Source organism: Strix uralensis, chromosome 17, assembly GCF_047716275.1.
Source record: "Strix uralensis isolate ZFMK-TIS-50842 chromosome 17, bStrUra1, whole genome shotgun sequence".
Lineage (NCBI taxonomy): Eukaryota > Metazoa > Chordata > Aves > Strigiformes > Strigidae > Strix > Strix uralensis.
In genome coordinates, this window is record NC_133988.1 from 7,866,870 (window position 1) to 7,885,010 (window position 18,141).

An 18,141-nucleotide genomic window follows, 5' to 3' on the forward strand; every position below is an offset into this window, starting at 1 on the left:
TGAAAAAGAGGATGACCACTCCTTGCGGCCCTTGCATGGGCTGACTCCTCCACGGTCCCAGGCTCACAAAGATAAAGAAGAGGAAGGAGGAGCTGGCATAGCAGCAAAGACCACGAACATGGAACGTGCCTCTAGAGGGAAGGCTTTTCCAGACCATTACCTGATATGCACAGCACACATGGATGGCAGCACAGTTGGCACAGGCCTTGAGAAACAAAGACAAGGCCCAGGCAGTTACCATGTCTTTTGTCATCTCCAGACCCCTGGGCCCCTGCAGCCTGTGTGCCCATACATAATTATATGGCAGGCTCCTTTTGTAATGCTGTCACTGTGTGATCTTCCTGATGGCCTGGAGCCTCAGAAGAAAGTATAATGTTGGCATTTTAGACAAACCCCTCAGCCCTACTGAATTACCTATCCAATTGGGTATATAGAAAAATACTTCACAGTGAGAGTGGGTTAAGTACTGGAACAGGTAGCCCAGGAAGTGTATGACAGCTCCATCTTTGGAGATTTTCAGAACTCAATTGGATAAGGCCTAGAGCAACCTGACATAGCTTTGCTAACTCTCCTTATTGCTATGCACACTTCTATAACAGCCATCCCCTTGGCTGCCTGATGGGGTGCTTTGACTGTAGTGGGTACCAAAGAACAAAAGGCTAAATGAATGATCAAAGGCTTGTAGATGTAAAGGACCCTTTCTGAAATTTTCCCTCCCACTGCATGGTGCATACATGTTCAGTTTCATCAGCTTAAGTGACATGGGCAGTTGGTTTAGATGGGATGTTAACCTAATTCTTCTCAGAACAGGCCTCCTATGAAGGGCAGCACAGCTTAAACCTCTCTGGCTTTTGTAACAGGCTTCATAGTTTGCTCGCATGTATTTTTTCATGTGTTCACAGATCCTCCCTTCAAGCACCTCAAGGCTGTTGAAGAACTTAGTGCTCTCTAGCAGCAGACAGTGCCAGGCTTTGCTTCATGTAAAAGAAATGCACTTTAATTCTGTCCTTTCTCCAGGCTTAATGAGGCAGGTACAGCCAGCCAATACAGAAACTTTTAGGACTGTGTTAAGAAGGCTTGGAGAAGCTTTGCTTTGTGCTTCTGGCACTGTTGTTTTTGCAGTATTGAGAGATCTCTTATATATATACTGGTATACTGCATAATTTGAGATCAGGTTGTCAAAGCATCACCTTTCTGAATATCTTGGTAGAGTCAACTCTACTGAGATGTTGAGGAAGGCTGTTCAAAAGATCCTGTTAAAGGGAAAGAAGCCTCATCATTTAGTCTGCTCTTACGTTTCAGTGCTGATGCTTTCATGTATTGTCATTTCTAGGGAAGACTGAAGTCACTGAGCATGGAATCCAGCCCATCTTCTAGCTTACCAAGTGCAGCAAAAACATTTACGGACTGATCTTCTACAGCTCCTCTCAAGCACTAGAATTTCCAGGTGTATATGTTTTCAGGCACAAACAACCCCAGGAAAGCTGCTTTTCAAAAGGTATGTCATCTCTTGTTTAGACTGAAAAAACTGAAAAGGCAAAAAAAGAAAATTTTAAAAATTACCATTGGCATCAAAACAAAGCAAGTCTTTCTTTTCCTTAAGCTTTAACTGTGCCTTGTGCAAAAGAAAATGAAACTGTAAAAATGACTTAACAAAATGTGGATGAACGTAAAGGCAAGGTACTGGCATTGGAGATAAGGTTAAATCAGAGCCCAGCAGAAAGAACATGGTAGTGGAAGAAGTTTAACAAGTTCATTTTATGTGCCACTGTGTCATGCTTCCCTTTGTTGCTCAAGAATGTTGCTTCACTGGTTCCTAGGGTGTGAAAGGGCCATGCCGCTGGGAGGATGTGCCCCACAGACCATGCATGAGCCACTGTTGGGCTACCTGACGCTGACAGAAAGGGTGATCCGTCTGAAAATTGTTGTTTTACTTGTATTACAGTTTTGCTATGGACCAGGAACTGGTCTGGACTTTGTGGTCAGAGGTCTTCTGTAGTATGATAGTTTGCGGAACAGTACTCTATAGGGCAAAAGTGTAATGAGAGTACGCAGGCACTCCAACCAAATCAAGGGAAGTTAATATGCCTCTGTAGAAAGTATTCACAGTGGTCAGGAGGTTTGGGAGATACCCATCTTGTAAGGAGTTCATGAGATTAAGCTAAATGCTTTCTAAAATAATGGAGATCCCTCTCACTTTTGCTGCCTTCAAAGGACAAAGCACTCATAGAATGTGTTGTGCTTACACTTAGAAAGCAAAGCACAGGAGGAGCCTGACAGACCTTGTCGGGAAGGGTAGAGTGCATTGTGAGTGCGTGACAAGCCCTGGCATATATTCACCTCACCACTGCGATCAGTGGCTTGAAGCCAGGCTGGGTCAGAGTTTACACCAAGGACTGACATCTCTCCCTCCTGTCAGTGTTTGTACACATCCTAAACTGCTATTGCACAATCTGGTGTGAGTGGCACGCTCTGCTCAGGAGAGACCTAAGACTGGAAGAGCAGGCTACATCTGTCTGTTGGGCAGGACTGCAATGCACTGCTAGAGACATCTGAGCCTGCTTGCTTTCCTTCCCCTCCTCCAGTTCCCACCTGCCCCCCCAGCCCTGAAACAAAGACTCCCACTAAAAGCAAAGAAGTAGCTGTAGTGGAAGATTCCCTAGTTGCTGCCCACATGTCAACTGCTTCTGCTGCAGCCTGTGGCTTGTGTGATGACAGCAATGATTCAATTAAGTGATTTTTGAATCCTTCCTCTTATGGCAGTAAGTCCTTTGTGTGGACACTCTTAAACCAGTTAGAGTGGCCAGGAACTGATTGACTGTAAATTTGTAAAAGAAAAGGAGGCGGAACTCTGCTTCCCTTCTCTTTTTCTGTCTGTTGCCTCTATCTAGATGCACAGCCAGGCAGTTTGATGACAGTGCCCAGCTGGTTTTTAGCTCTGCCCCTCTGGGGGAAAAAAAGAGAAAAGTGACCAGCCTCCTTCACCATTTGTTCTGCCCTTGGTTGATCTCAAAGCCTGCTCCAGAGCATATCTTTGTGAGCTCCAAGGCTGTTCATCGTAACTGCCCCTTCTACCCATTCCAGCCTAAAAGACACTTTATAAGCCTTTGCTGTAAAGGACCACACTTCACATGTGAAGGACTCAGAAAAGCCAGTGTATGACTTCTGTAACAGCTGTAACTCAGACCTTTTTGCACGCATATTATTTTTAGCTAATATAGATGGTGTTAACATTAATGCCTTAACCCTTGAGGAAGCTAGCTAATTTCCAGGTCGATATGACCAGGGAGCTGGCTAATTTCCAGTGTTTTGGGGAGGGAGCCAAGAAGTGCAATGCCAGGGTGTTTCTGGCTGCTGGTGTTCCTGAGTGGAGCACATCTGGGTCTGCACTTCATCCTGGGCTTCCTCCCACCATCTGCCACCCCACCATCCTCCACTTGCGCCGTGGCCCAAGTGTCTTTAATGGCAGGGCTACAAGTTACCAAGCCACAGCTGCATGTCATGATACCGCCAGCCAAACCTAGAAGGGGACAAACTGGCAGCTTATTAACCTACTCATAAAAGGCTGGTGGCTTAAGAAGAGACACCTTGGTCTAGGAGTTTTGCGTGAGTAAGATGTAGCAAAAAACTGACACCATCACCCATGCACCCACCATTGTTACTGAAACGTGGATCTAACTAGGAAAAGGCTGTGGCAAGTGGGCAAAAGAGGAAAAGGGAGGGGGGATTTCAAATGCCACAGCCCAGAGAAAGAAAACCCTGCGTTCGTGCTTGCGTCAGTAGCCCGTCTGTGTGCTGACCCCAGGCTCACCTGAGCCTTGGCAAAGCTCCCCTTTGTTCTGTGTTGGCGTTCAGAATCCAGAGTTATCCCACAGCCACTTTGTGACCCATTCCACCCAGACAGCCTGCCCATGATTGCTTCATAAAGCAAGACCCAGGAATCAAAAACAGAGCATGTTTCCTGAGCAGAGATGGAAAACAGCTGTGCTGGAAAAAAGGAGGGGTTTGCTGGCTGAGCAGTGGAAAATACAGATCAAGGCCTGGTTGTGCAATCTTCCCTGGCTGGCCTTTGGCTGCTATTGTGGCAAGGGGACCAGCTGGAGTTGGTAGGAGGCTGCTGCCAGGCGATGGGGGTAGCAAGAGCTTCTGGTGACAAGGCTAGAAACCCAGAGCTTAGTTCTGCACGTTTTACAGATGCCTGGGAGGCTGATAAGTGACATCTGGTGATGCTGCTCTCTCCAAGTGTCCTGTGGTCAGATCTGTCTGGCCAGTCCCAGATGGCATTTGAAAGGCCAGGCCTGTTACTGTAAAGGCACACAGATCTGTAGGGTTACAGAGAAGCAGCATCTGCCCAGGTGTGGAGCTCGATTCCTGCCTTAGTGCTCATAAAGTGCTCGCTGTGTGGCCACAGCCAGGGGATGTGGTTATGTAGTCTGGCCAGGTTCCTGCGTCTGAATCCTCGGTGCCCATACTGGGGAGTAGGTGCACACCAAACAACTAGACAGTGCACACACATGCTATGCAGGGAGGCTGACCAAAAAGTCTTAGAACTAGCATCTGCCACCACCGTCCTCTGAAATCAAGGGAAGGCTATGTCACGTTTTTACTAGCCTTAAGTGCTGCTTGCTTCAGGTCAGGCTTCTGGAACTGTTCTTGATTTTTATCAAATTCAAAACCTCTAACCAAAAATAAATGAACCAGCTGAGTCTGAATCCAGAGAGAAGGGGTGCAGGATTCTGTCTGGATTTTTAAATCTAATTATTGTGTACAAGAAGGAGAGGATGGACAAGGACAGAGAGGGAGAATTAGGCCTTTGCTTCAGAGCCAAATTATCAGAAAAATTACCCTCTGCTGCTGAGAGAGCCCCGCAACATCTCTCCTCTCCCAGTGCTCTCTGTAACTAAGCAAGAAACTAAGGTAAGGGGCAAAATGGTGAGAAGGCAGAAAGCAAAGGAAGTAGGCAGGACCATCAATCACCTCCTAGGCTGATACATACCAGCTACATTGGCCTCTCTTCTTAGCACCTGGAACAGCAGAAGACAGTATGATGAATGTTTTTCACTCTACAGTATTGGAGCTATGGATGCACTGTAATTGCAGGGAGATCGTGCTTTTTTACAACTGGCTCAACCTACCAAGCTGAAACATATGGATTCAGACCTTGCTCTGCAGCAGTTTCCAATAGTGTTCATCACTGAGACAGAACAACTGCAGAGGAAAAAAAAAAAACAACCAAAACCGATCACTGCTACAGAGCCCATGAGGGAAAGAAGGAAGATGTGGTGTGATGACCTGTAGGAGGAAGGAAACTGCAGAATTGCGACAAAAGCAGTGCCCAGAGGAGTTGTAAAGGGAAGCAATTTTGGTCCAAATAGTAAACTTTGGCGTATTTTTGGCCCTCTATGACAAGTTTTGTAATCCAGGTACCTCAAGGTGAGGGGTAAGATGGGTGTTGGCTTCAGATGCTGGAAGAATAGAGTCTTAGTGAAATGAACACCAAGAAAGAGTAGTGTTACCAGAAGCACGCTGTGACCTGGGGCAAACAGTAATGTGCAGAGATGGATGAAAGCAGCATTACATTTGCAGTCTAGGGGCTGGGCTCCCAACTGGATGCAACCACTGCATTGTTTGCTTCCTGCCGTAAAGGATCCCATAGTCCTGAGTTGGGAGCTGAAGAGTATATATAGACCACATGGGAGGAGTGAGGGACTGAATGGCTCTGCTGGCAGCAGCCAGACTCTCCTGTGGGAACCCCTTCAGTTGGATTCTCAAGATGCAGCTTACGGGGGGCTGCAGGAGGTGGCTCCCGCTGTGCAAGAAAAGAACAAGACAAAGAAAAATGAGTTTTTCTAAGGCAAATGCACTAGCTTTAGCTATTATAAGCCAGGTCACACTAAACTTGGCACACAGCAGGCTTTGCACAAGTGCACAGTAAAATCAATTTGCTTAAACCTGGGCAACTTTGTAGTGCATCCAGACAAACAAAACCCAGACAGATACATAAAATTAATAGTTGGTAACAGCTTCAGCATTCTTAAAGCTGTTGAAAATTTAGCATTACTTGCAGATAAAACCTCCAGTGCTTCCAAGTTTATTTTCAATACAAAACAGGACGAAGGGATATTTTAGAAATAATTTTAGAAGTGAGGTACTAGTCTTTTGGCTTTTACTGACCTGAAATTATTATTTTTAAAAAACCCGTCCTTCCCTTTTAACTTCTTAATGTGATATCAGTCATCAGAGTTCTCATGAAACAAACAAGCATTCTGCATCTATATCTACTCAGCAGGGTCCAAATGGGACCTCAGCAGAGACTGAAACAAAATTTCATTTTAAAAAAATTATAAGTTTGTTCCCATAGAAAAGTTCCAATTTTGATTAAATTATATTGCCCATAGAAAAGCAAAAACCAAACCTATCATTCAAAGGTTTGACCCGATGTCTGACTGCTCTTCAAGAGGGAGAAGTGTAGTGGAGAGAAAGCAAGTGTGGGTTTGGGAGAAAAGAAGTCCTACCAATAAATGGGGGCAATGAAAGCAGAGGGAAAAAAGTACAAATTCCCAGGCATTCCAGACATATCTGGTATCCTTTACATCCTGCGCTCTGCACTTCGGTTGTACATATTTCAGTGTTCCACCGCAGAGGCAGCTGCATTTCAGTTGTGAGTTATTATATGAAGAGTTTTGTATAGTTGTCACAGGATCTTATGAGATGAAAAGGAGCTGACCACGGCAAAGAAAATAAAATAGAACATGCAATCTATTAACTATGCTGGAAACCACTTAATGCCACAGAGAAATGGGTGCCAGGAAGCAAGAACTTCCAGAAGAAATTAGAAATAAAGGGGAAAAAAAAGGAAAAGTCACTGGTAGCTGGGAGAAGAGTACAGGCTCATTACCACATCTGAGCTGTTGAAAAACAGTCCCTGGTTTTCTGTAGCTCTTCATCTGTTTTTCTGTTCATTTTTGTCCTTCTCTTTAACCTTGCTGGGTAAAACACATCTCCAAGGACAAATAAAAATGATTTTCTTACCAGTGCTGCTGACTTTGCAACCTGTCAGAAAACTGACTAAACTTGAAGCTCCTTCAGTCAGTCACTTTAAAATATAGTCAGCATTGTGTTTAAAAAAAAAAAAAAAAAAGGAAGAAGAAAAAAATAAATATATGAATTCAACGCCAGGGTTATTCTGCTGCATATTAAGGCATTCCAACAGGCTCTGGGAGAAACAGCAAACTGTGTGATGAGTAGTGTGGCAAAGGGAAGCGTTGCAAAATACTAGGCTTGGCTCTTGCATTACGGTGAAGATACTTAGTTTGTCTCCATTAAATAGGTATTTTATTGAAGGATCCTTAGATCCAAAAAGCTGGCCTGGGAACCAGAAAACACCATTAAGAACCCAGGTCAAGGAAATGTTAATTAATTTTTCTAGGGTCACACTTAACCTGCCCAAGGAAAAATGTCTGGATCTTAACATTTGAGAGGTTGGAATCTGCAGTGGGTGCTTTTGTCATTACTTACAGCCATCTTCCCTGGAAGCATTCTCCCTTTTTACCTGCACCACAGGTGGATGGAGAACCGTAATTTCTTTTAGGAAACTTTTCTGCCTCAGCTGCTTCTCTGCTCCTCAGAGATGTGCCCAGGGAGTTAGACTTAGAGCCCAAATAGACTGAAGGGATTTATGGATTGGCATGTCTATCTACCATCTACTGTCCCTGGCAAACACTGCTTTCATACTGGGGTTAGGACAAAGCAAGGGTAACTTTTCAAAAACAGCCTTGAATTGCTCAGGGTCACACAAGAAAAAAGGTGAAATCAGGATTCCTCCATTATCCATTGCCTGCACATTTACTGTATGCCAGACTGGCCCATGCAATTCATTCTTTCTTATATTCTAACAAGGGTCAGAGTTTGGCTTATGAGCAAAGTGCATAGGTGCATAAAATGGGAAGTAGTGTGTGGCTCTTTAGGCTGGGGGCGGGGGGTGTGTCTGCTTGATGAAGTAGCTGGTTTGGATCCCTGGGCAAGAATAAATGAGGGAGGAAAAAACATGGAGATAGCTATAGGAACAAGGTGAACTCTAGAGCAAAAGATGTAATTTTTCAATCAAGCTTTTAATGAAAAGATCATAAAATAACAGTTTCTCATCACTGTACATTAAGACTGCAAATTTCTGAATGCTGAGATCATATTATAATTTCTGTATCTTTTTATATGACACTTGAGTTGAAGCCACAACTATGTGTGGCTCTGACCTGAATTCAAGCTCTTGAAGGAAATGAACAGAACATTGCAGCAGGAATGTCGGCCTTTCCCTTGCCCTTCCCTCCTCTCCCCCTCCCCAGGAAACATCCAGGGCTCCTAGGCTGACTGACAGTTAAGGCTTAAAATTAAAAAAAGAGAGAGATGCAACATCCCTTTTTCAGTTGTATTTAAAATACTAAAATAAAATGGGGAAAAATATCCAGCCAGCCAGAACAAGATCCTCTCCTCATAGAAAAGTTATCCCCAGCCAGTCAAAACTCCTGTGGAAGTTAGAGCAACAGCTGTGCTAGGTGCTCTGATTGATAACTCGTGAATGAGAAAGTTTAAAAAAAAGTTCCACTCCTCAGGAAAAGCGAGCACTATGAAGTGTATCCCCTAACTGCCAACAAATGTAGCACGAAGTATTCTGTTTTAGACCTTCCCTACTGCATCCCACAGGTTCTGCTCTGTTCAAAAAACACTGATCCATTGATCCCTATGTGTTCAACACGGGGCTTCAAAAGGCTTAGGAAAATTGGGGAAGAGGGTGGTAGGAGACAACTGAAAAAAAAAAAAGCACTTCTAGCTCTGAACTTATGTTTCAGCATTTTTGAGTCCAGTTAATTAAAATAAGGAAAGCAGAATAAATAGCAATTCTATTGTGGCACAGAGATGAACGAGGGCTGAAATGAAGACAACTTCCTGACTAGGAGGTCCAGCTAGGAGTCTTACAGTAGAGCTGGAACTGCCTCATAAGGGATCCCAAATTTTTTCCTTTTACAAGGAAAGCAGCAAATTTAGTGAGTCTAATGGGGAATCATCAAAGGTGAAATTTCTTACCCTACTCTGAAAAAAATGCAAAATACAAGGAGTGGAAATGGGCTGAGAATCAGCTACTGATTGCCTGCTTGTCTCCTGCATAAAGTACCATGGGACTTAAAACATTGCAACAAGCTACTTTCGGCTATTGAAAGCAACCCCCAGATTTTGTTTTTCGAGAATGTGGCCGGTTCTGGAGTGCAAGAGTAAGCTTATGAAAAGAAAGGGTTTTAAAATAAATGGAGAGACTTTGCTGATGTTGAGCAAATCCTTAGGTTTAAACAAAAACTAAGAAAAAATGCTACAAGTCTATTTAATTATTCCAGAATTACAGCTCAGAGCTCATTTAGATTTTAAACTCTTACTAAACAAATGTTTATTCAAACATGCCATCTCAATGATGAGCATTTCTACTGTCTGGGGAGAGCTAAATGTTTACTATCTAGAGCCTCTCAAACCCATTTAAAATGTAGGGAGGTTTTGTCTCTTTGTTTTTTATTTGCTTTTCCCTTAACTGCAGCACAGCTGATTGGAAAGGTTTCTGAATTTGGCAAATATCCAGAAATCAACAAACATCCTTTCTTCATGCTAATTTTTAAGGCTGTAGCAGGTCCATAACTGTTAACTCCATCGATACTGGAACAAGAGGCTTTGTAAAGTACAGCTTTTCCCAGGGACTCTAACCACCTTACACTACGGGGAATCTGATGCTTCAGTATAGTTTGCAAGGCCCATCACAAGATGGCACAGAGGCTGTTGGGTTTGGCACAAAGCTTCCTCTAGTCTTCTTAGGCATCGACTCCCTAATCTTGAGATCCTTACTGCTACCACAGGGAACAGTAAGCGGGGGATGAGGGGAACTTTAGCAAAGGAGCTACGTCCTGTCCTTCAGGGAGGACAGTAGACTTGTCTCAGTCACAAGCTGCAATCGGAAGCACACAGCCGTTCCTCTGATGACTTTTACCTTCTCCGGATTTTGCCAGCAGTCACCTTGGAATTTGTTTTGTTTCACTGAGTGCACTGGATGTTTCCCTGGTCAAGACCCATACTCCTGCTTTTCAGAACTGAAGCGACACGGTAAAATACTGCTAACCCAGACTTTGAACCTGCACTGCTTGAAAACAATGCTTTCCACACACACGAGAGAGAGGAAAAAAAAAAAAACAAAAACAAAAACCAAAACAGGAATCTTAAAAGAGTGACACTGTAAATGGAAACATTTAAATACAGCAAAACATAAATTCCTCTTCTATGCAAAGCTACAAAAGTCCAGTCTTTGTATTGTCTTCACAGGTTATGGTTTATGGCTATGCTGAGAGTCTCTGAGATTCTTTTTTTTTTTTTTAATATATTTTTTTCATTTTTTGAAATCCTGTAGAGAAGACCCTGCGGACACATCTTTGTGTTTGCAACTTTCTGAATTACATTGCAAAACTGTGCATACAGAATCTGAGAAATAAATACATTCATTACTGCACATACATATTGATACAAAAACAACACTGTCAAATAGTGTTTGCACCATCTTTGTTAGATATTAAGACCAGGCAAAATTAATATTTCATTTTCCATCAGCCCCCCCTCAAATGTTTGAGGTGGCTTTGGTGTAGAAGGTAAAAGCTACAAAGGGTCAAGACTAATGATGGGGAGCTTTTTTTTAAACCTTTTTTTTTTTGGCTTCAGCGGTATTTTAGCAAACCATCTTCACTGGTCATCTTTAGACTGTTCTAACATGCAAATCAAGCTTAGGTTTCCATCTAGAAAGCCTTAGGAGTTTTGGTTGGGCTCTTTGCACATGACTGTAAGGTCTGGAGTGAATCAATCCAGCTGTTTAATTAAAAGGTGGCTCAGATGCTCTGAACAGTACAGCTCAGGCCCCAGCACAGCTCCGAACAGGAGGCAGCTAGGCGCCCGTGCTCTTGACCTCACGCCAGACCATTAAAGCTACCCAAGTCACTGCAGGGAGATCAGCCACCTCTGCCACAGCCTCTGCCCCGCGCAGAGGAGCGGTTCCGAGTTGTGCATGCTCTTCCATGTCAGCAGCCACAAAGCCTCACAGAAGCTGCATGTCAATAGCTCTTTGGTGTCTTCTGTGATCTTTGTGGCTCCTGATAACTCCCCCAAATGCACAGAGCTGGGCTTTTGGGGTTTTTGCCAGGAATTTGTTTTTGGAGGTTTTGCAGTAAAGGATCGGAAAACAGCTCAGCCCAGCTCCCCACGGCTAACATTGAGGAGATGTACTGGGCGTAGCAGCTCCCACACCATCTTCTGACAACATCCCTCTCTATCTCTAGAGCTTCTTGCATCTCTCTTTCTTTAACCTCTTGGTACCCTCAGACTCCTCTGAGGACGAGGTAGGCTGGAATGCCTCCGCAATAGTGCCTGGGTCTCACTCCCAGCAATATCTCTCATGGGTTGAAGACAAAAAAAATAATATCTACATGCCATATTTCTAATTGCCCTCCCTCTCCCCGCCCTCCCCAAGCAGTGCTGGAATGCAGGCTGGGACACAGACCTCCCCTCCCAAGCTGGGGAACGCTGCGTAGCCTTCAGAGACAAACCAATGGAAAAAGCAAAGATTAATTTTGACTGGCCCCTAGATCTGTTGAGGTCTGAAACTGTAAAAGTTTATGTAAACAATGAGATAAATATATTAGTACTTTTCTGAGCCAAGTGAGGTTCCATACTCATTCAAATGTGCTTTGGTTTAAAAAATAGTTTTGTGAATTTGGGTATGAGCTTCTTTATTCTTTTATACAACTTTTGCTATTTTATCTTTTTTTTTCCTGTTATTCCGAAAACATTCTGGAACTAAGTGACTAAAGCATATACTTAAGCTGCCTGGCCTCTTTTTTTTATTTTTGTTTTTTTGTTTGTTTTTAAATTGTTTTATTCCTCTTGAGGCTCTTTGTGTATTTCAAAAAAAAAAATTAAAATAAAATAAACAAAAAACAAAAAAATGCAACTCCCTCCCCCCCACCCTAAAACTCTTAAAATCTTAAATATGAAACTAGTGTTTTGCTTTCTCATTAAAATACAGAAAAATGTTTGATACAATACTATGTCGTACAAATGCAGTTGAGTGTTTAGGCCCCAAGCAGGCCTGAAACAGTCCCTGAAGTTTTGAGTATTATTAGTTATTCATTATTACTGTCACAATTTGGAAAATGTTGTTTATACTCAATCTATGGAACACAACTTTACACAGCTACTTGAAAAAAGAACAAAATTTCCTTTTGTACAATACTCTTGCTGTACACAGACTTTATGTCGTATTGTTTAAGTGCTGGGGAAGGGATGAAATAAAAAAAAAAAGACGCTCCGAAAAAAATTTTTTAAAAATAGCATTGGGTCCTGAAACTTCAACATGATTCTCAAGGCTTAAGAAACCAACGAAGAGGGGGCCTGGGGCGGGAGAGGCTACATCACCCACACACATGATTGTAAAAATGGAATTAAGTGAGGGGGAGCAGGTTATTTGCCTGCTGAGGAGCTCACTGCTTCCTTGCGCCTTCGGCTGCTCTGTGGCTTGGCTCAGTCAGTCACAGCTTGAACTGCTGTCCCACGGGTGGCTTCTGCACAGCCACCTGCCTGCTGTCCCCATCACTGGCCATGTGCCACAGCGGTGGTGGCCCCATCTCAGCAAACTGCAGGGCCACAGGCGAATGGGGGAAACCTGCATCCAAAACCCACAATGGGGGACGGGGCTCATCCCTGGCCGTGCCCTTCTCACTGACGGAGCTAAAAATTGTTTTGAAAATCCGGACTTGATGGGTCCTTAGCCAGCTGACAGCAAGGGGAGCCTGCTCTGGCTGCAGCCTAAGCCAGCATGGGATTCAGCTCAGCTTTAGGATGGTTGGAGGGAAGGTAAAGGCATGGTGAAAGTGCCTAGGAACTAATCTTGCACAGCTGTCCCTGGGCCCTGCTGAGACTTGCTCTGAGAAAAAGGTAGATGGCAAGGCCTTCCCTGTCCTCCCCAAAGACTACTTTGGGGACATTCTCAGGGGGGTTTGGCAAGGAATCAAGGAGAAAAGAATTCAATATATATTCAAAATGTGGAAGTGCTAAAGACACTAAAAACCCACCTAATCCCCCAAAAAGAAAACAGCGCATCTCAGCACAATTAGAAAAAAACCAAAACTCCATGCTCCCCTCTCACGCTCCACAGCTCGAAGGCGTCTGGGAGCAAGCAGACAATGGCACTGGGAGAAACACACTGGAGCGCGAGGGGCGGCGAGAGGGCGAGCGTGTTCCCTGTAACGTGACACCAGGCCGAGGCTCAGCGCCTTTGGGTTGTCTATTGCTTGGAGCCTGGATTCCAGTTTCCTCAGTTCATTCAATTGACCCAAAAACTTCTTATGGACTAGTCTACCTTAACAAAAACAAAAAAACAACCAAAAAAAAAAACAACCAAAAAAACCAAACAAACAAAAAAAAACAATAGAAAATGAAGCTTATAATTTTTTGTTTTAGTCGAACATGCTCACTTTTTTCTTTTTTTTTCTTTTTTGGTCAAAACTTAAAAAAATTGGTTTTGTTTTTTTAAAAAAGACAAAACATGAGGTTTGGTAAACCTTACGCATAGCAACTATACTGGTTTGAGTGGAAAAAAAAAAAAAAACAAACAACAAATGAAAAAACACAAGTGTAAACCTTAATTCAGAAGGGATGATTCTACTGGCTGTGAATTTTTACCACCACAGTCACGGGAGGCTTGAAATAAGCCATAGCTTTCCACAAGGTCACGCCAACAAAGTCAAGGGGGCCAAGAATCGGTGGGCTAAGTTCTCTGTCTTCTCTCCTAAACCAATAGCAGCTGTTGGCTGTGATGTCTTATGCAGATGTTGCAAGAACATTTTGTTTCTTTTTCATTTTTCTTTTTTTTTTTTTGTGTGCGTGTGTTAAATTGTCTAAAAGGGAGGATATGAAACACTTTGGTTTGCTTTTTCCTCCTCTCCCCCACCTTATTGCACTCTGGATTCTAGTAAATTATAGGCTGCTATGCCCTCACCCTCTGTCCTGCCAGGTGTTTACAGACTGACCCAGATGTGCTGGGGGAGTGGAAGATGAGGGGGACATTTTCCCCTCCCCATAGTATCCAGATTCAATAAACAAAGCTGGAAAGGGCCCAAAAAGCTCAGAGAAGTTTTCTTCTTTTATCTAAAAGTGACTACAAACAGCCAAGAGACTGCGAATGAGCCAGTCCAAGCAGCCAGCACAGCCTCTGGCTCAGTGTATTTTTTGCTTTGTCTTTGGCCAAGCTTTGCTTTAATATTTCTCTAGCTGACTTTTGATGGAAGGACGGGGTGGTAAAAATCCCTTAACTTTAATTTAGCTTCTACTTTTATACATTTAATTACTTACAATATGAGAAAAAAAATGCCTAATCTTTCACTAACCATCTTATTGTTCTCATGAATTCAAGAGGTAGCAAAGGTAACAAGTCTGTCCACACAGACTCGCTCTTTAGTGAGGGAGGAAAGCTAAAAACATACACACACACAAAAAATAAAATAAAAAATAATAAAAAAGTACCTAAGGAACTTGTAGCAAGTCCAGCCTACATCAAACCCCCTCCCCACCCACCCACCCTAGAATTAACCTCAGACCTTCCAGTTCAAACATTCACATAAACGTTACAATGGTTTTTCCTTTAATAAAACAAGTACCTCTAAGCAAAGAATATTCATACGAAACTACTAGAAAAGTAAAGACGACCCCCTGCTCACTGAAAGAAATTCCCAGGGCATCCAGTCCCTGTTCAGTCATGGGTAAGGCAGAAGAGGTTTGTGTGTTTTGTGGGAAAAGGTGGCATGTGGTTACGTGTGCCAAGGATAAAGATCAAAACCAAAAGAGAAAGGGATGGTGAGGGAGGCATCACCATTTCTTTAAGTGAAGTACTTGGGCTGGCGCACACCTAGGTAGACTGCTCTCCCCACCATTGCCAGCCCAGGAGAAGGGTGGTGGGTTCCACCACTGCTGTGGCTTTCCCACAGTATCTGAAGGGGCTGCCAACCCTGTGAGATGGTCCACAGACACAGCTTCTGCGCTTGTGAATTCAACTCTATGTTTTTTCACAGCTACTTAGGCCACTGAAAAGGTGTACTTTTTTTAATGGCAAGAAATGCCCCTGCTGAATTTGGTTTTAAGAGAGGTGAGTAGGGTGACAGTAACACGAAGGAAAGAGGCAGGGAGGAGGGAGCCAGCAGAGGCTGAAAGTTCCCCATGGTCCCCCTACCTGCTCCAGATAATCAATATGGCAATGAAGTCGATGTGCGCAAAAAGAAGTGGCATTTCTTGCCAGATCACCAAGATTTGGAGGGAGAGTTGGACTAAATGCATCAGCTTGGCTGTGGACCTTTCTTTTTTTAAAAAAAGGGAAAAAAGGAACTTTTTTTTTTTAAATGTTAAAGCTACATTTGTTTAGGCCTCCCATGACTGAACAGAGTATGGGGAGTTGCCCCCTTTTTTGTTTTTTTTCTTTTTTCTTTTTTTTTTAAGCAGCAAGTCTACAGAAAGGTAAATCACTGCGGATGGGCTCGAAGCTCATTCTGGAGTCTTTGGCTTATGTGGGAGAGGTATGCATTCGCAGGTGGCTGATCAGATTGCGCTGCTGGGTGAATTTCCCACCACACAGTTGACATTCGTAAGGTTTTTCTCCTGAGTGGACACGCATATGCTCTGTCAGTCGGTACTGCCGGGTAAAGCGCATCCCGCATTCCTCGCAAGCAAAGGGCTTGAGCCCTAAGTGGCTGCGCATGTGCCGTGTCATGGTGCCCCTCTGCGTGAACATCTTGCCACAGATGTTGCAAGGGAAGGGCCGCGTCAGCCAGTGAGTCTTCTCATGCTGCCGCAGCGTGGCTGGATCCTTGTAGCTCTTCTCACACACTGAACACTTGAAGGGTCGGGACTCTGCGGCATAGGACTGATTGGGGTTGGACAAATCCTCGGCTTCATCCTTGCCGCCGTACGTGCCTTCCTCCTTGATGTAAAGGTCTTCCTCGGTGTGCGTCTCCACATGGGCATTGAGCTGCTCGGAGCTGGGGAAGCCTTTGCCACAGGGGATACAGACATACAGGTTGTCACCGTAGGCCACTGGCTCAAACCCCTCCTGCCGGTAGACATAGTTGGCACTAGTATGCCCGCCACTCTCGCTCTCACTCTGGCCGCTGTCGTCACTGTTCTCCTTACCATTTTCCACCTCCTCCTTACACGGGTAGGGTAGGTCTGCACCGTAGGCCCCGGCCAGACTCCGCTCCACAGACTTGGACAAGGGACCCAGCAAGATACCATTGGGCAGCCCTTCGCCGTCATCCCTATCTTTGCCTCCCTCCTTTCGGTCAAAGGCGTTGTCTTTCTTGATCCACTCCTTCTTGCGGGATGAGTGCCGAAGGCCCTTGCGCTGGCTGCTCTCCGTCAATGAATGGTGGCACTCTTCGCTCAGATCCATCTCCATGGGGTCGCTGCTGTCCGCCATGCTGTGAGGGGCTCCGACTCCAGACTCGTCAAACGATGAGGCACTGTTGGCTGCGGGGGCTGAGGCAGATTGGGGAGAGCCATGCTGGCTTTCGCTGTGCTGCGTGTCATCGTGGGAGGCTGCAACAGGGAGCGACGGGCTTTTTTTGGACAGGTCGAGGCCTAGCTCCTGGTCGCCGGTGCTCCCGTTTGCACTGCTGCCCCCACCGCCATTCTTACTGGCTCCCCTGCTTAAGGAGTGACAGTTCTCTTGGTTGGAGCTGCTGATGAAGACCTCGTCATCGGAGAGCTTTCCCTTTGACAGCTCCTTTGAGTGCGAGCCCTTCAACCCCTCATTTGACCCTGAATAGCGAGCTTGGATGACCGAAGCAGTGGAAAGTCTCTGACTCCTGGCAGATCTCCCAACACCAAGGCCACCGGCCTTGCCAGCAAAGGACTTGCCGTTCCGCTTCAGCTTCTTTCTGCAGAGAGCTGCCAGGTCGTGCAGTTGGAGGTAGCTTGCTGCGGTGAGGAGAGCATTAAAGTTCTGTTCACCGGGCTGGTCAGTCGTTAAGAGCTTACCAGTATAAATAAAGTCCAAGATCTGCCGGAACACGGTGGGGTTCACCATGTCCGTGTCTAAGTTAATCAGGTTGTCATGCAGGACAAGGGATTTGAAATACATGCTGCTGGCTGCCAGGATGTTCTTATGGGCACGAAACAGGGCATTTTCTACCACAATGATCACATCACAGAGGAAACCTTTGGCTCGTTGCTGGTTCAGCTGCAGTAGCAGTTGTTTGGCATGATTTGGCAGTTCCATCTCCACCTTCTCTTCCTTTCACCTTCACCTTACCACCTGCAAAACAGGAGGATGAGAGGTGTGAACCTGCTGTTTCCACTTGAACAAGTTACATTTAATAGACTGGCTTAACACGGTGCAATCTATGTTAGGCTTGACACTGACTAAGGAGCTCTGGGTACGTTCAGCCCTGCAAGCTGTGATCCTGCTTGGAATACAGAGAGAAGTATTTCTCATGCTAAGATTTGATTCAAGTCTCAAAAATGAGATTTGTAAATAACTTTTTACAAAAGCAATCGTCGTTGGCTGGAATTACTATTCAAAAGATACCAGCAGGAAAACAATAGTTAGGTACAGGGGAAAGCATTTTCCCTCTTCTGACACAAATCTGAAGGGAGTATGAGGAGCAAGAAAAAAAGGAAGAAAAAAGAAGCATCTACTTCACTGCCATTTACATATCTGAGCATGTAAAATAATTATCATAAGCTGCAGCTTCCCTGCTTTAACATATAGTTTGTGTTTTGGCTCTTACATGTTGAAATCTTAAAACACCCAGCTGTTCTGAGGTTGAGAAAATGGCATGTAGCAACTAAATCCATTGAAGATGGAATTAATCACACTGAGGTGTGAATGGGAAATCTCCTTAAGAGTATGAAAGGCTGCTTTAAAAACCACCCCCCTGCAATGTCCATATCCCAGTCCATTCACATGAAGGGCTAGAATCAACCCTCAACTGGCTGAAATTCAGGATGATGAGCTAGCTAAATGCCACCAACTGTCTTCAACAATCTGAAACAATTTTCTTAAATTAATTCTGCCCTGCC

At 44.4% G+C, this 18,141-nt stretch overlaps 1 protein-coding gene and 1 long non-coding RNA gene across 2 annotated transcripts in view; one reads left to right on the plus strand and one right to left on the minus strand.

The window, feature by feature from the left end:
• Positions 1-1,412: 1,412 nt before the first annotated feature.
• LOC141951109 (uncharacterized) overlaps positions 1,413-18,141 on the plus strand; it is a 68,901-nt gene continuing 52,172 nt past the window's right edge. The window contains exon 1 of the long non-coding RNA XR_012631274.1: positions 1,413-1,498. This is a non-coding gene — a long non-coding RNA (uncharacterized LOC141951109). The remainder of the gene's footprint in view (positions 1,499-18,141) is intronic.
• Positions 8,093-18,141, minus strand: part of HIC2 (HIC ZBTB transcriptional repressor 2) — an 81,371-nt gene continuing 71,322 nt past the window's right edge. Inside the window, exon 3 of the mRNA XM_074886923.1 lies at positions 8,093-17,374. Coding sequence (XP_074743024.1) covers positions 15,626-17,338 — 1,713 coding nt within the window. The 5' untranslated portion in view covers positions 17,339-17,374 and the 3' untranslated portion in view covers positions 8,093-15,625. The remainder of the gene's footprint in view (positions 17,375-18,141) is intronic.